The following is a 14,579-nucleotide window of genomic DNA, read 5'->3' as shown; positions in this document are numbered from 1 at the left end:
GGGGGAAAAAGCATCTGTTTTGAATGAGCCACTCTTTGTTATTAAGCTATGCCCCTCGTTCTAGATATCCCCATTGAAGAAGCAACATCTTCACGGTATCTAGCCTGTCAAACAATGTCAGAATCTTAAACAAAGAAATTAAAGAACTGCAAATGCTGGAAAAACTCAGCAAGACTGATAGTATCTGTGGAGAGAAAGCAGAGTTAATGTTTCAGGTGCAGCGACCCTTCAGAACTGTTCTGAAGAGGGGCCACTGGACCCGAAACTTAAACTCTGCTTACTCACAACAAATGCTGTCAGACCTGAAACTTAAACTTAATTGTTTCATTTGAAGCATCGCTGCATTCTTAGATTCACTTATGAGATGTTTCTGACTTGAATAGAGTCTTTGTTTCAATTTATATAAAGGATTGCAGAGATCATACTAATTTTGTTTACAAGGAAGACAGATACTTTTGTACTGGCTCTACAAAGATATCAACTAAGCATTTTTGGCATACTATTTGAGTAGACCTTACCCAAATAGAGACCTTGGCGAATGACAAGAGAAGTACTGAGGCATAAAAAGATCAAATTAATTTTAGAGGATTCCAACTTGTTTTTGGATGTATTACATTTGTTTTTACAAATATCTAAATTTTAGATTCAGATATTTCAAGACGAATGTTTTGGGGAATTGAATTGTTTTTAATTGTAATAACCTCAGTTTGAGAAACTGGTAAAATATTCATAGGATAAATGAAACTCAAAGAACAATCTGAATTAGAAGGATCACAGAATAAAACAGTTGAAATTAGCTTGGGAACAGCTTTGATAGAGGCAAGGAGTGCACCTCCCAGTAGTATTAAGGCACCTGGAACCAAGTTGATGGGGGCTATTGGAAACTGACGTTGTTTTCTGACTTAGAATTTCAAATCAAAGAGACAGTGAGGTCCATGTTGAGCTGTAGAGTCCACAGTTGTATTAAAGGAAAGCATTGGAGTGTTGCTTGGCCACGTGCTAATGGAAGAACCCCAAGAAATCCCATACTTTGGAGCTTCACAAAGCAACGTTGATCAAAGGGAAGCTAGTCATATTCATTCTCTCTAGTTTGTTGTCATTGCTGAAACCTGAGCTACCCAGAAAGCTGAGACACTGTTTTACACTAAATCTATCAAAAATGGAAACATGAGTTTTAAAATTTTATACATTATTTTTCAGGAGCATACTCCCTTTCAATAAGAGATTGGGATGAAGTAAAAGGTGATAATGTCAAACACTACAAAATCAGAAAACTTGACAGTGGCGGTTATTATATTACAACAAGAGCACAGTTTGAGTCACTACAGAAGCTGGTGAAACACTACACAGGTACTTCCATCTCAATGGTTTAGATAACTGAGTTTTTGAAATACAATCTACTTTTGAAAAGTGATGGAAAAATGAAACGTATACAATGTTGAAAGTCCTAAGAATCACCTAATTTACTTGTGCAAGTGTGAATGAACCTTGTGTTGTGTATCAATCATGGCCCAATTAGTAACATTCTTGTATCTGAATCACAAGCTTCCAGCTCTTGAGCACAAAGATCCAGTGTTAGTTATTGTAAAGGAGGAGCTGTCTTTTACAAAAGGTAATAAATCAAGGCCCCTTCTGCCTGTTTGACTGAATGAAAAGGTCCCATGACACTATATTGAAGAATGGCAGAGAAGTTACCTCTTTTCCTGGCAGGCAGTCAATCCAAATTGACATCACAAACCACAGGATTTCTGGACATAATCACATAGCCATTTGTGGGAATTTTCTGAATATAAATTAGCCACTGTTTCCTATTTTCCAGCATTAATTACACTTCAAGTAGTACTTCATTGACTATAAAGAACTTAAAGATATCAGGTGGTCATGATGAGTATTGTATAGGTTGAAGACTTCCTAACATTTTTTTTAAAAAGCCATATTGCCTCTGTTTGTAAAGACATATCACTTTCTGTCAGTAGTGCAGCCATGTTTCTGAAATATGTTGTGTGGATGTATAATTGTTTCTATAATTGCTTCCAAATTAATTAACGCGCAGCATTACAGTGTATCAAAGCATGACCTAGGGTACAATAACTGCATCATAATAATTGAGATTGGAGAGTGTATCCAACACACTAGAATGCTGCCATTAAAAATGGCCACTGTTATCCATACAAACATAGAAAATACCATTCCCACAGTGTAGATAGAGGCTATTCAGCCTATTGAGTCTGCACTTACTCTCTGAAGAGCATCCCACCCAGACCCAGTGTCCCCACAACCCTGAATTTATCATAGCTAATCCACCTAACTTGCAGATCCCTGAACACTGCTGACAGTTTAACATGGCCAATCCACCTGACCATCTTTGGACTGTGGGAGGAAAGTGGAGCACCCAGAGGAAACCGATGCAGACATGTGGAGAACATGCAGATTCCACACAGACAGTCACCCAAGGCTGGAATTGAACCCAGGTCCCTGGCGCTGTGAGGCAGCGGTGCTAACCACTGAGCCACTGTGCTGCCCTTGGTGGCAGGAGTAGGCCATTCAACCCTTTGAGTCTGTTTCACCATTCATTATGATCTTCCAACTCAGCCTGTTTGCGAGCTGCTCCCCCCGCTCCCCCAACCTGTGATCCCTTTGGCTTCAAATGCGATATTCAACTCTTTCTTGAGATCTTACGATATTGTGATAGTGAAATCTACAGGTTCACCATTGTCAGGGTGAAGATATTTCTCCTTATCTTAGACCTAAATGGTTTACCCCTTATTTTTAGACAGTGATCCCTGATTTTGGGTTCCCCCCCCACTCTCAGGAACATCCATCCCATATCTACCTTGTCTAGACCCCTTAGCATTTTATAAGTTTCTTGAGACCACCACCACCACCCCCCGCCAATATTCTTCTCAACTCCAGCAAATACAACCCTAACTAATTCAACCTGTCGTCAATGATATTCTTAGGAATAAGCCTGGTAAACATTCACTGCTCTCCTATATCGAGAACATCCTTCCAAGCACAATACTTTAGATGGATTCTCACATTGGCCCTTTTATAATTGCAACAAGACTTGCATGTTCCTGAACTGGAATCCTGTAGCTAGATTGCCAGTTATTAATTTTTCATTACATAATGTGCAATCTAAAATGACCTATCCTGTAGTTAGTTCCAATTCATATTTGTCCAGAAAACCATCCAGTATATACTCCAGAATTCTTCCCCTCTGGCATTCTTACTATTTTGATTTGTCCAATTTATATGCAAAATAAAGTCACCTGTAGTTGCAGATGTTCATTTATTGTAGGTGTCTCTCATTTCCTGTCTATTCCCAACAATACCCTACAATTTTGGGATCTATATGAAGGCACTAATACTATTTCTCAGTTCTACCCATACAGATTCAACATCATCAGAGCTAATGTCCTTCCTCACTATTGTGTTAATGTCCTCTTTAACCAGAATTCAACTCCACTACCTTTTCCTTTTTGTTTGTCCTTCTAGGGATATTCATTACTTAGAATGTTCTGTTCCCATCCTTGGTCACCCTGCAGCCATGTCTCTAATTCTGAATATATCATACCTGTTTTCATCTAGTTGCATGATTAATTCATCCATTCTGGTGTGACTGCTGTGCTCATTCAGGCACAGAGCCTTGAGGCTATTCTTTTTAACGTGTTACGTTCCCATTATTTTTCACTGTGACCCTGTTGGATCCTGGCCTTTGACTTCTCTGCCTATCAGTTTTCTTCTTCCCCTTTGTCTTTTTTTTGTTCTTCTTTGATTTCCCTTTGACTCCTTGTATAGGTTCCCATCCCCCCTGCTATTTTAATTTGCTTATCCAGCTGCTTAGTTATAGGCGCACTTGCGGCTGTTGTTACACAGGTATTTGCAACAGCCTTCAAAGATCTGCAAGTTTCATTTAGCAAAGTAAAGGAATGCAAATAGATCTGTCAAACTGAGGTGTTCAGAAAATATCTCCATCAGTATTCTTTGCTGCATAACTTGCAGTAACAAGTCAGCCAATTCTTCCACTACCAGAACGAGTTCATTGTCATTGGAATGTTTGCAGACTGCTTCCTTATGAAATAAAGCACAGTCATTAAGATGGATTATTTCAGATACTTCCTCCTGAGTTTTAAATAAAAAGGCCTGCAAATTTGTCCTTCGCATGCACGTTTAATACTCCACCTAAGAGTGACGTTATCCATTAGCGCAGCCAGTTGGGAGAGATAATTTGGAAATTTTTAAAATTTTAACTTCATTCATAATAGGATTTAAAATCACTTCAGTCAATCTGCTTACTACAGCCAGGTGATATTACATACTGAAGGATAACATAACTTTTTGATGGATCTGATGTCTTATAAAATGTTTTTGTTCCCTACATGGCAATTTTTTGTCTTTTACTTTTCAGAATCCAAACTTTTGACTGAAATTATGTTTAACTAATTTCTTTAGATCATGCAGATGGATTGTGCCATAGATTAACTACTGTGTGCCCTACTGTTAAACCACAAACCCAGGGGCTGGCTAAAGATGCATGGGAAATACCTCGGGACTCCTTGCGTCTGGAAGTTAAGCTTGGACAAGGATGTTTTGGAGAAGTCTGGATGGGTCAGTATTTTTGTGGGGAAAAGGAAGTTTAGTCCCTTAAAGTGCAGTAAACTTGTGAATTACAAAAACCTACCTGACTGACATCAATGTCCTGGCTCCAAAATGGGCAGTGTATGTACTTTTTTTTTTAAAAAAAAACTCCATAATCAGAAAGGTCATTTGCAGCTACAATGATGCTAGAGCCCCCTCCCACAACAGATTATTCACTCAACAGTTTTTAAATATAAATCCCTGATTCATTTCAAACTGCTTTTGCAAAGCAGAGTGCAATTTCAGTGACTAACTATTTTTCAGGTCTACTGACCAGTATTAACATAAGAACTTAGAAAAATAAGAGCAGGAATAGGCACTTCAAGCCTGCTCCACGATCCAGCAATATCTACTGATAGCTGGTCTACTTTAGCACCATTTTCCTGCACTATCCTTGTATCTCTCGATGTTTTTAATATGTAAACATGTATCTATCACAATCTTAAACATATTCAATGACTAAACCTCCACAATTCTCTGCAGCAGAGTATTTGGAGAGTCACCATCTGCTAAGTGAAGGAATTCCTCCTCAACTCAGTCCCAATCGGCCTACTCTTATTTTGAAACTCTTCTCTCTCGAACTAGACTCATCAGGGAAGTCTCCTTCCTGAATCTACCTTTTGTAGAATTAAATTGGATCACCTTTCTTCTACAGAATGTAAAAGCCTAGTTTTAAAAAAAAAAAATTCTCAAGATAATGTCTTCCAGGAATTAGTTTGAATAACTTTGGTTATTCTGTGGCAGGTATGTATTTCCATAGGTAAGGAATCCAAAACTGAAAATAACACTCCAGGTATTGTCTGTATTAGGACGGTTACAGGATAAAAGAATGAGGCAGGTATCACTGCACTGTTTTGCTATATATCGAAGTTTCCGAATGCAAGCCTTGGATTGAGAGCATCCGGAAAGGAACCAAACCGATCTCACACTGTTGGAGAACCGACAGTTTTTGGTTGAGACGTGGGTCCTCATGAGAGGCTGAATGACAGGCAGGAATACTGACTGATAGCTGAGACTCTCAGACATGTTTGTCATCTTGTAAAGTACTAACGTCCAGTTTCACTTCCCAAATGCTCTTCAGTGTAGCAGATTCCCAACTGAAGCCACGGGAAGGAAAATTGATGGCAGGAGAAAGCAAACATGCACTGAAAAAAAAAATGGGACAGTAAAAAGTACCTTTCTCACACAAGCTTTTCATGATTCAGGAGACTGGTGAGGTCAGTGTATGCAAGTAAGCATGAAGTGCCAGTAGCCTTTGTGGCTTTTGCTGAATGGGACTTCCTAATGCAGCTTCCATAGCAACAGAGGAACAGCTCTATTCCTGCGCTAAAGCTCTGCAAGCATTCTTTCCCAGGCCTAGTGGATTCTCTGCTGCCCTGGGTGCTGACTGAAGAGCTCCTCATTCCACAAAAGCAGGTTTTCACAAAACTCACCACCACCTCAGCTGACTTGCAAGCACAGACCTCACAGAAGTGACAGTTCCAAGAGAATTTGGGTCCAAAAGGGAAGCAAACTGCAAGTGTTAGCACCAGTGATCCTAACTTACTGAACGTTTGCAATACAGTTTTGCTGAAAGCTGTGACCCTTTTTAATTGTAAAATGACTTGATTCATTAAGGCTGTCTGGACTTCCAATTTGCCAGCACCCATAGTTTCAGAATGTCTCATCTATATTTCACCATAGAAGTTGATTCCCTCCTTTTATTTTGGTGTTTGCTTTTAGGCATTTCTACTTAGATTATATAGTGAAACTTATACATGTACAGAGACAACCAAAACTGATAAATAATTTTTAATCAAATCAAGCATATGTTGCAGAAAAATAGCTAAACCTAGTTGTAATATTATCACATTCTTTAGTACTACATTTCTGAATCTCAATTTTTGTGGATAAGTTGATATGAGTTGAAAATTTATGCAAAGAGAATTGTTCTCCAAGTGCAACATAACATGCCTGTTTTAAGTTACTACATCTGAAGTATGGAAATGCTTCCAATATGTTGTCCCCTTTTTCACTTCTCAGGCACTTGGAATGGAACCACAAAAGTTGCGATTAAAACACTAAAACCTGGTACAATGTCTCCAGAAGCTTTTTTGCAAGAGGCTCAAATTATGAAGAAATTGCGTCATGATAAACTTGTACCATTGTATGCTGTTGTTTCTGAAGAACCAATTTACATTGTAACGGAATACATGGCAAAAGGTTAGATTATTTGTAAATGACTGTCTTTAAACCTAATGCAATATTTATAAATACACAGTTGCACATGATGGGCAACTTAACACTAAGGATCCGTGTGCAGTACATGTTTTTGTTTTTGCTTTGTATTTTTAATATATTTTAAAACATTGCGTGTTCTCTTCCCGTTGATGAGGAAAAAATAGGTTTGCAATAAGATTTAGATTAACAGAATCTGAAATGGCCAGCAATAAGGTATTTACGCAGTTGGCTTCCAAGTAAGGAATTTAGAAGATCTTGTAACAAAAAAATCAAGAAAGAGAAAGCAGATATACATTTGTACAAGACTTCATGTCAAGAGCTGGTTTTGGTTGACGAAAGAATGTTTGTAGGAACGTAAGAAAAGGTCAAAAGTTATAGATGTAATAACTGCAAATAGATTTTAAAACAGGAGGGAGAAGTTGCAAAAACCTTCCGTTGCATGACTGTCGTACAGGATAAAGATGTGCAAAAAACTGGATGAGCGTTAATGTTTTAATTTTCCATTACTTTGTTAAATTGCGTAAAATTTGCAATTTATGATTTGTGCATTGCTGTGATTCATTGTGAACAGGATTGCTAACATCAAATTCATTTTGAAGCTTCATTAAGTCATCTATTAATGACTTAGATGAGCTACATTCTGAATGTATTAGAAATTCCGTGTAGGTTTTGGTAGTTAATATTGTTCTTGAGTCCAGTGTACAGCTTTTCAGAAATTGCCCACTGGTAAGCTGAGTTAATAGAATTCATAGAATCCCTACAGTGTGAAAGCAGGCCATTTGGCCCATCGAATCTATACCGACCCTCTGAAGAGCATCCTTTCCAGACCTACCCCATCCGTGTAACCCTTGCATTTCCCATGGCTAACCCACCTTATATGCAGGCAAATTTGAAGTATTTGGCATCTCGCAAACAGCACTACTTCACCAACATCTTTGAGCACTCGCAAGAAGTTGTTTCTAATTTGTTGACATTATAAAATGCAGTACTCCTTGTGAATCTCACATGTAGCCACTTTCAGTCACATCCATGGATGCATTATGTTGTACATGCAATGTTTATGACTTTTGAGGGGCCCTCAAGCCCTTCCAAGGACCTTAACTCTTAATTTTAAGAGACAGGTCAAAATTAAGTCCTTACTGCAGCTTGGTATTATTATAACTGAGTGACTATGCCGGTATATTTGCCAAGGGTGTTTTACAGAAATGGGATTCCAGCAATGCTGTCAATAATACTGACTGCTAATCCCTGGTTTAATATGCTGCTTTTGTTTCATCCAATGATATCCAGCCCTCCTAAAAGTGTACCAAGTGGCCATTAGAAAACAGTTCCAACAGACTAAATGTATAGTTCTGTCAAAATTATGAATAAAATAATGAATGAAATCGGGCAACTGAACTGAGAATTAACTATATTTTGTATTACAGGGAGCTTATTGGATTTTGTAAAGGAAGGTGATGGCAAAGTTTTGAAACTTCCTCAGCTTGTTGATATGGCTGCACAGGTGACTGCATTGTTTATTATTGAAGTGCTACTTTTATTGGAAAAAAATTTAATTCTTTTAAGTATAAAAGCATGCACACAATTGAGACAAAGTGTTGAGCTATTGAAGTTTCAGTGATTGTTCTTTATATAGATGAAGGGAGAATTTTGATTTTAAAACCTTTCGCCTCTTTAGCCTAATTGACCCATGAACTTCCAGACTGGCAGAGCTTTTACTGAGAGGCCACTTTTTGAAATAGAATAGCCTAACAAATTCATATGCTGTAAGTACTGGTGAAAATAATTTGTCTGTAAACAGCAGTTCATGGTTAGGACAAATTGTACATAAAAGGTAAAGTCGCCATAGTCTTATTGCTCTGTAGGCCTGATCTCTCATTAGAGAGAGAGAGAGATGGTGGTTCAACTTGCACCCTTGAGCAAGGGGAGAAGTTGAGAACGTGAGCCCTTTTGAGGTAACCTCAGCCTGAGAAGGAAATTAAACCATGCTTTTGGCATCACTCTGCATTGCAAACCGGGTCATCTAGCCAACTGAGCTAACTGACCCCCTCAAAAACCTGTATGTACCTGTTGGCAAAATAAGGTGGTTATTTTAATATGATTCATCCCATTGCAGTGATATCAGTTGGGTTTCTGGCATCCAAATCCTGCACTTGACCATCTTCTGCCCTAATTCCATCTGTTCAGTTTAAGATTTAGAAAAAATAGACAAATCTATCATACAATAAACACCTCATTTGAATATCAACAGAAACTATGACTCTAACATGGATATCTCTAACTTTTGTCTTAAAGTATCACACTATCCAAATGTATTTTGTCCCAGTTTGAGTTTTGCTAATTAACAAAATCTGTTTTCCATTAATATATTTTTGTATACAAATCTTCTGTATTCAATGAATCGTAAATTTCAAAATAAATTGTCCCAATTGATTTTTTATGTCCACGTAACTTAATGGTAGTAAAAAGAGTACTATGTACACATAGTAAATATTCAACTACACATGGCAACTTTGTTATCCTAAATACACATGTCAATTTAATCCTGTCATTTGGTGTAATTGAATAAAAAATTTCTGCAGCTACTTGCTCAGATGTGTTGAACTTTTGTATTTTATAAGATTGCCGATGGCATGGCATATATTGAACGAATGAACTACATCCATAGAGATCTGAGAGCAGCCAACATCCTTGTGGGTGACAATCTTGTATGTAAAATAGCAGACTTCGGTTTAGCACGATTGATTGAAGACAATGAATATACGGCAAGACAAGGTAATGTTTAGTCATTTAATTTTTGTTAGAGGTGTGGATAATTCTGTATAGGAACACTAGTCCATTCCATGACTACCATGTTCTTCTCATTTAGGAGCCAAATTTCCAATCAAATGGACAGCTCCAGAGGCAGCTTTATATGGGCGGTTTACAATCAAATCTGATGTGTGGTCTTTTGGAATTCTGCTGATAGAGTTGGTTACTAAGGGCAGAGTGCCATATCCAGGTAAACAAGGGAAAGTTCTACTGATCCTGTAGGTGTAATTTATGTCAGTGATGTAATTTATATGTCTGTTGTGTGTCCCAGAAGAACAGCTGTGTGACCAACGCAAGTAACACGGAATTGAGAGAGTGGACTCCACGCTAATTTCTTTCTGGGTTCTACATTTAGTCAGATGAAGTGTTTGTGCACTTCATGCCTTAGGCTTTCTAAGGCTCCATAAATTGATGCAGAACTTTCAAAATTAACATCTAACGTTCTTTAGAATTTGTCCCAAAATAAGTTGTTACAGACCTTGATACAATGACAGACAGGTGCTACAATTTGCTCTGGGTCTGGAGAACAGAATTTTGCCATTTTTGGCAGAAATGTTTGCAACCAGTTTTAAAGATTGGCACTGCTCTCAATTGTTGCTCATAAATCATTCATGGATAGTATTACAAAGGAACTAATGTGCTGCCCAGAGATAAATACACCAGGTACATATCAGAGCACCTGACCCTCGTCCCAATTCTGACTAGTGTTCTAACCAGCATCTTCATGGATCTGTCCTCAAAGGGTGTTGCCCTGGAGTTCTAAACTGGCTTCTCCTCATGCTAATACTTGTCCACATCAACCATTAAACAAGAGTATCAGTTTCAGTACTGCTGCATCATTTTCTGCCAACTTACTTTAACCCTCCCTATTACCATTTTTTTTTTTCTACAACCTGAAACTTTTGTAAAGGCGGAAATGTGACCAGAGTAAAATCAGTCTTTTAAAAATCTTGGCAGTATTTTTAGTTACATTTTACATTTTAAAGGCTGCATCTCCTTGCTTTTTTGAGATAGTCACTTAGGGTTATATGCTTGAAATATGCCTTGGAGCTGATGACCCTCTGTGCTGTGCTCCAATGTACAAATACCAACCGCAGTGTCAATTGTCCATCCCACTGCTATCACAGATGAGAGTGAATGAATATTTTAAAATACTAATTTCCAAAATGAAACAACTACCAGCATTTCAGTAGGGGTGTCCAAGTCCTCCTGTCAGGACCCATGGTAACGATCTGAATAGCAGAAACAGACTGGTCCAGCCGCACAATCTTTGTGGTTCCAAGAGCAGGTCAGACGCTAAGCATTCACTGTTTTCACTCCACTCCCCAAAGCCTGGCAATGGTCTAAGTGCTCAAGTCAGGCATCGTCTGGAACAAAGTAAACCTGCTTCATTGATATACCATTTATTACCTTTAAATATTCATTCCTACTGCCAGAGGTGTACACTGGCACTAGTATATACCAACTACACGATCGCAGCTGTTCACCAAGGCCCTTTTGACAGCACCTTCCAAACCTGTGACTTGCAACATGTAGAAAAACAATGTCAGCTGATGCCTAGGAATACGTTCACCTGCAAGTGCCCTTCCAAGCCACATCCCATCCTGCCTTAGAATTGTAAGAGCTTTCTTTCACTATGATTGAGTCAAATTCTGGAGCTCTTTTTAATGTGCCCAGACTATGGACTGGAGAATAAAGTGAAAGTTTGTTAGAAAATTCATCAACCATTGCCATAGTTTGTAGTGAGAGATGACTGAAGACCACAAGCTCTGTGAGGGGATTGTGGGACTCAGTAATGTGAGAGTAGTCTTCAAAAGGAAATTAGGGCAGTTTACCAGCATCAGCATTTTGTATTAATCCCAAAATGTGAAGTGTACAGAAAATTTGAATAATCTATTCAGTTGAATTGTTAAAAAGATGGAACTTCACAGTTGTCTTGCATAAAAGTAGTTCAGAACTTCCAAATAGTTTTGGGAATTTAAGTCCAAATCAGAAGCACAAAATGGCCTGCTGTAATAGTTTAATTGTCAATAAAATGCGTCTCTGAAATAAGTAAAAACAGAAATCTCTGGATGCTGAAAATCAGAAACAAAAACGGAAATTGCTTTAAAAGCTCAGCAGGATTGGCAGCATCTGTGGAGAGAAAGCAGTTAACGTTTCAGGTCTAGTGACCCTTCTGTTTTTGTTGCTGAAATAAGTTCCTATTTAACTGATTCACAGTATTTGAATTTGGCATCATTGCAGTAGGTACCTAAAAATCTGACCTGCTTTTAGTATAGATAAAATATGGAGAAAGTTTTTTTAATTGAAGAGGTGTGTAATTTCTTAATTACTCCCTAGGTATGGTGAACCGGGAAGTTCTGGAGCAAGTGGAACGTGGCTACAGAATGCCTTGCCCTCAGGGATGTCCAGAGTCTCTCCATGAGCTCATGAAACTGTGCTGGAAAAAGGATCCAGATGAAAGACCAACATTTGAATATATACAGTCCTTCCTAGAAGACTACTTTACTGCTACAGAGCCCCAGTATCAACCTGGAGATAATCTATAAATCGAGTCAACTACAGTAGGCTGTTGGTCCATCAAAATTGAAGGACTCTCAAACAGTGTATTGTTCCTTAATGCTGAACCAACTTAATACACACAATCTAGAATGCTACTGCGCGGTTGCACAGACCACTTTTCTTGAACTGAACACTTGTCATCCTTTTGCCATTTCACTTCAGGGTACTAAAGGAATTTTTGTGAACACTAATCATTTTTAGGTTAAATATGGTGTAGGAACAACAAGGTCCATGTTTCTAAATGTGAAGACTTAAATCAATATTATAAAATTCTAACCTAGGTATTAACTAAAGTCCTGTATTTTTGGAGAGGAAAATGTCTAACTTTTTAGAGTATTGATGAAACAATCTGACTTAGACTAAATTTGCCTGGGTCTGTTAATATGTAGAATGAGTGCAAGAGTCAATCTTGATTTATTGGGAGACCTCTAATCAAATGACTGTATGTGTAACTATTGCACTGTTTTCAATATTTCTACTGATGTAACTGGAAATGCAGCATGAGATTTTTTATACATAGTTTGCTTGGATTTCATTGAAAAACAGGAAAATAATGAACTACATAATGTTTTGTAACATTGTTTATAAACTAAATTACAATTCTTTTAAACTTGAAATCATGTACAATTAGCTTCGTGAAGGCAGGTATGGGGGTGCTTTTCAATTTTTTTTTAGGAATAGTTGATTTCAGAATGAACAAGTGTCCATTAGTGTCTGTAAAAGGTTTGGTATTTAAAAATGTTGCTGATTTCTGTTAGAGAACCACATGCTGAAAATCAAAAATCATGAATGAAATAATCATAACTTGCAGATCCAGACATATCGAGCAATAATTTAATGGAATGGTACAGCTACATTTGTGATAGTGACCAAGGTAGACGTGCTAATCGTGTGACTACAGCTGTAAGTTTTTTTTGTCTACTGCAGGGAGGTATGCTGAAAATTAGTCATGGTCTTATCATTGCTGAAGCACAATCCCTGAAAGTGAGCACAGCATTTCCAGATAATAAATTCTAACTTCCTAATGTTTACAGGACTTGCTCTAACTGTGGGTATTGTTCTACAGATCCTAATCAGTGCCATCATTTGTACATTTTTCTCCAATTTATTTTGTGATAGCAGTTTTAAAAGTCTCTATGAAATCACAGATTCTATGATTTTGTAACTTTTATTGAAAAATACGCAAGCTTGGTTGTCACTTCTGTACAAATATCAGAAATTCACTGCCAGAAATGCTTTCTGGTGATGTCATTTTGTTTCATTGGTAAACTGAATCATTCCTGTAATTGCATTTGTACAGTAAATAAACACTAATTTGTGTCACCTTCTTAATTACTGCTTCACTTGGAGGAAAGTTGTTTCATTTTAGGTATTTCACAATATCAACCTATGTCTCTCTTTCATCCCTGACCTGAGCAAAATGACCCACAACATTGAACATTTGTTTTGCACTCTTCGTAATGTTCTCTTGAAATTGTTCTTTATTTATACTCTAAATCAAAATCATTAATATCCAAGATAAATGTTGAACTATTTAGAAAGGAATTCTGAACAGCCAAGTCTGTAACATGTTGCATACCAATGAAATTCATTGCTTTGCAATTTTTGTGGATTGGTTGAAGGTGATAGAGGTGCAGATAGAGGCCATTAGGTCGATCAAGTCCACACCGACTCTCTGAAGAGCATCCCATCCAGGTCCCCCACCCCATCCTATCCCTTCAACCCTCCATTTGGCATAGCTTATCCACCTAGTCTGCATATGTTTGGACTATGGGAGGGAACCAGAGCACCCAGAGGAAACTCATGCAGACAAGGGGAGAACAACCTCCAAACAGACAGTTGCCCAAGGTTGGAATTGAACCTGGCTCCCTCATGCTGTGAGGCAACAGGGCTAACCACTGTAACATTAAACTAATAATACAGAAGCACTAAATTAATAAATCTAGAATATGAAGCTAATGTAAGTTCTATCCACATGAAACTGTCTTAAATTGTTATAAAAACTCATCTGGTTCACAAAGGTTCTTTTTAGGGAAGGAAATCTGCCATCGTCCCCAGTCTGATCTAGTTGTCACTCCAAATCCCCACAGCAATTCAATTGACTCTTAATTGTCCTTTGAAATGACCCAGCAAAGCACTAATTTCCAGGGCAGTTAGGGGTAGGTTGAAAAAATTGCAGGCCTTACCACTGGCACCTACATCCCATGAAGTATAAAGATACAAGAACTTCCATGGACAAATGAGTTCAGGCCTATCCTTGACTTTTCCAGTCAATCTTGAATTTAACTGAGTCATGATGGCTGTTTGCAAAATGCCCCCCCCCCGCTGATACTTCAATCACTTGC

The 14,579-nt window shown here is 38.0% G+C and overlaps 1 protein-coding gene across 1 annotated transcript in view; it reads left to right on the top strand.

Moving 5' to 3' along the window:
* LOC109928895 (tyrosine-protein kinase Yes) overlaps window positions 1–13,566 on the top strand; it is a 77,505-nt gene extending 63,939 nt beyond the window's left edge. The window contains exons 6-12 of the mRNA XM_020528824.2: window positions 1,201–1,350; window positions 4,456–4,611; window positions 6,664–6,843; window positions 8,289–8,365; window positions 9,483–9,636; window positions 9,731–9,862; window positions 12,013–13,566. Of these exons, the coding sequence (XP_020384413.1) occupies window positions 1,201–1,350; window positions 4,456–4,611; window positions 6,664–6,843; window positions 8,289–8,365; window positions 9,483–9,636; window positions 9,731–9,862; window positions 12,013–12,221 (1,058 nt within the window). The 3' untranslated portion in view covers window positions 12,222–13,566. The remainder of the gene's footprint in view (window positions 1–1,200; window positions 1,351–4,455; window positions 4,612–6,663; window positions 6,844–8,288; window positions 8,366–9,482; window positions 9,637–9,730; window positions 9,863–12,012) is intronic.
* The last annotated feature ends 1,013 nt before the right edge of the window (window positions 13,567–14,579 follow it).

Source organism: Rhincodon typus, chromosome 4 (genome assembly GCF_021869965.1).
Source record: "Rhincodon typus isolate 14 chromosome 4, sRhiTyp1.1, whole genome shotgun sequence".
In the NCBI taxonomy this organism is placed as follows: domain Eukaryota; kingdom Metazoa; phylum Chordata; class Chondrichthyes; order Orectolobiformes; family Rhincodontidae; genus Rhincodon; species Rhincodon typus.
The sequence above is the reverse complement of the archived record's forward strand: the minus strand, read 5'-3'. Positions and strand labels throughout refer to the sequence as shown.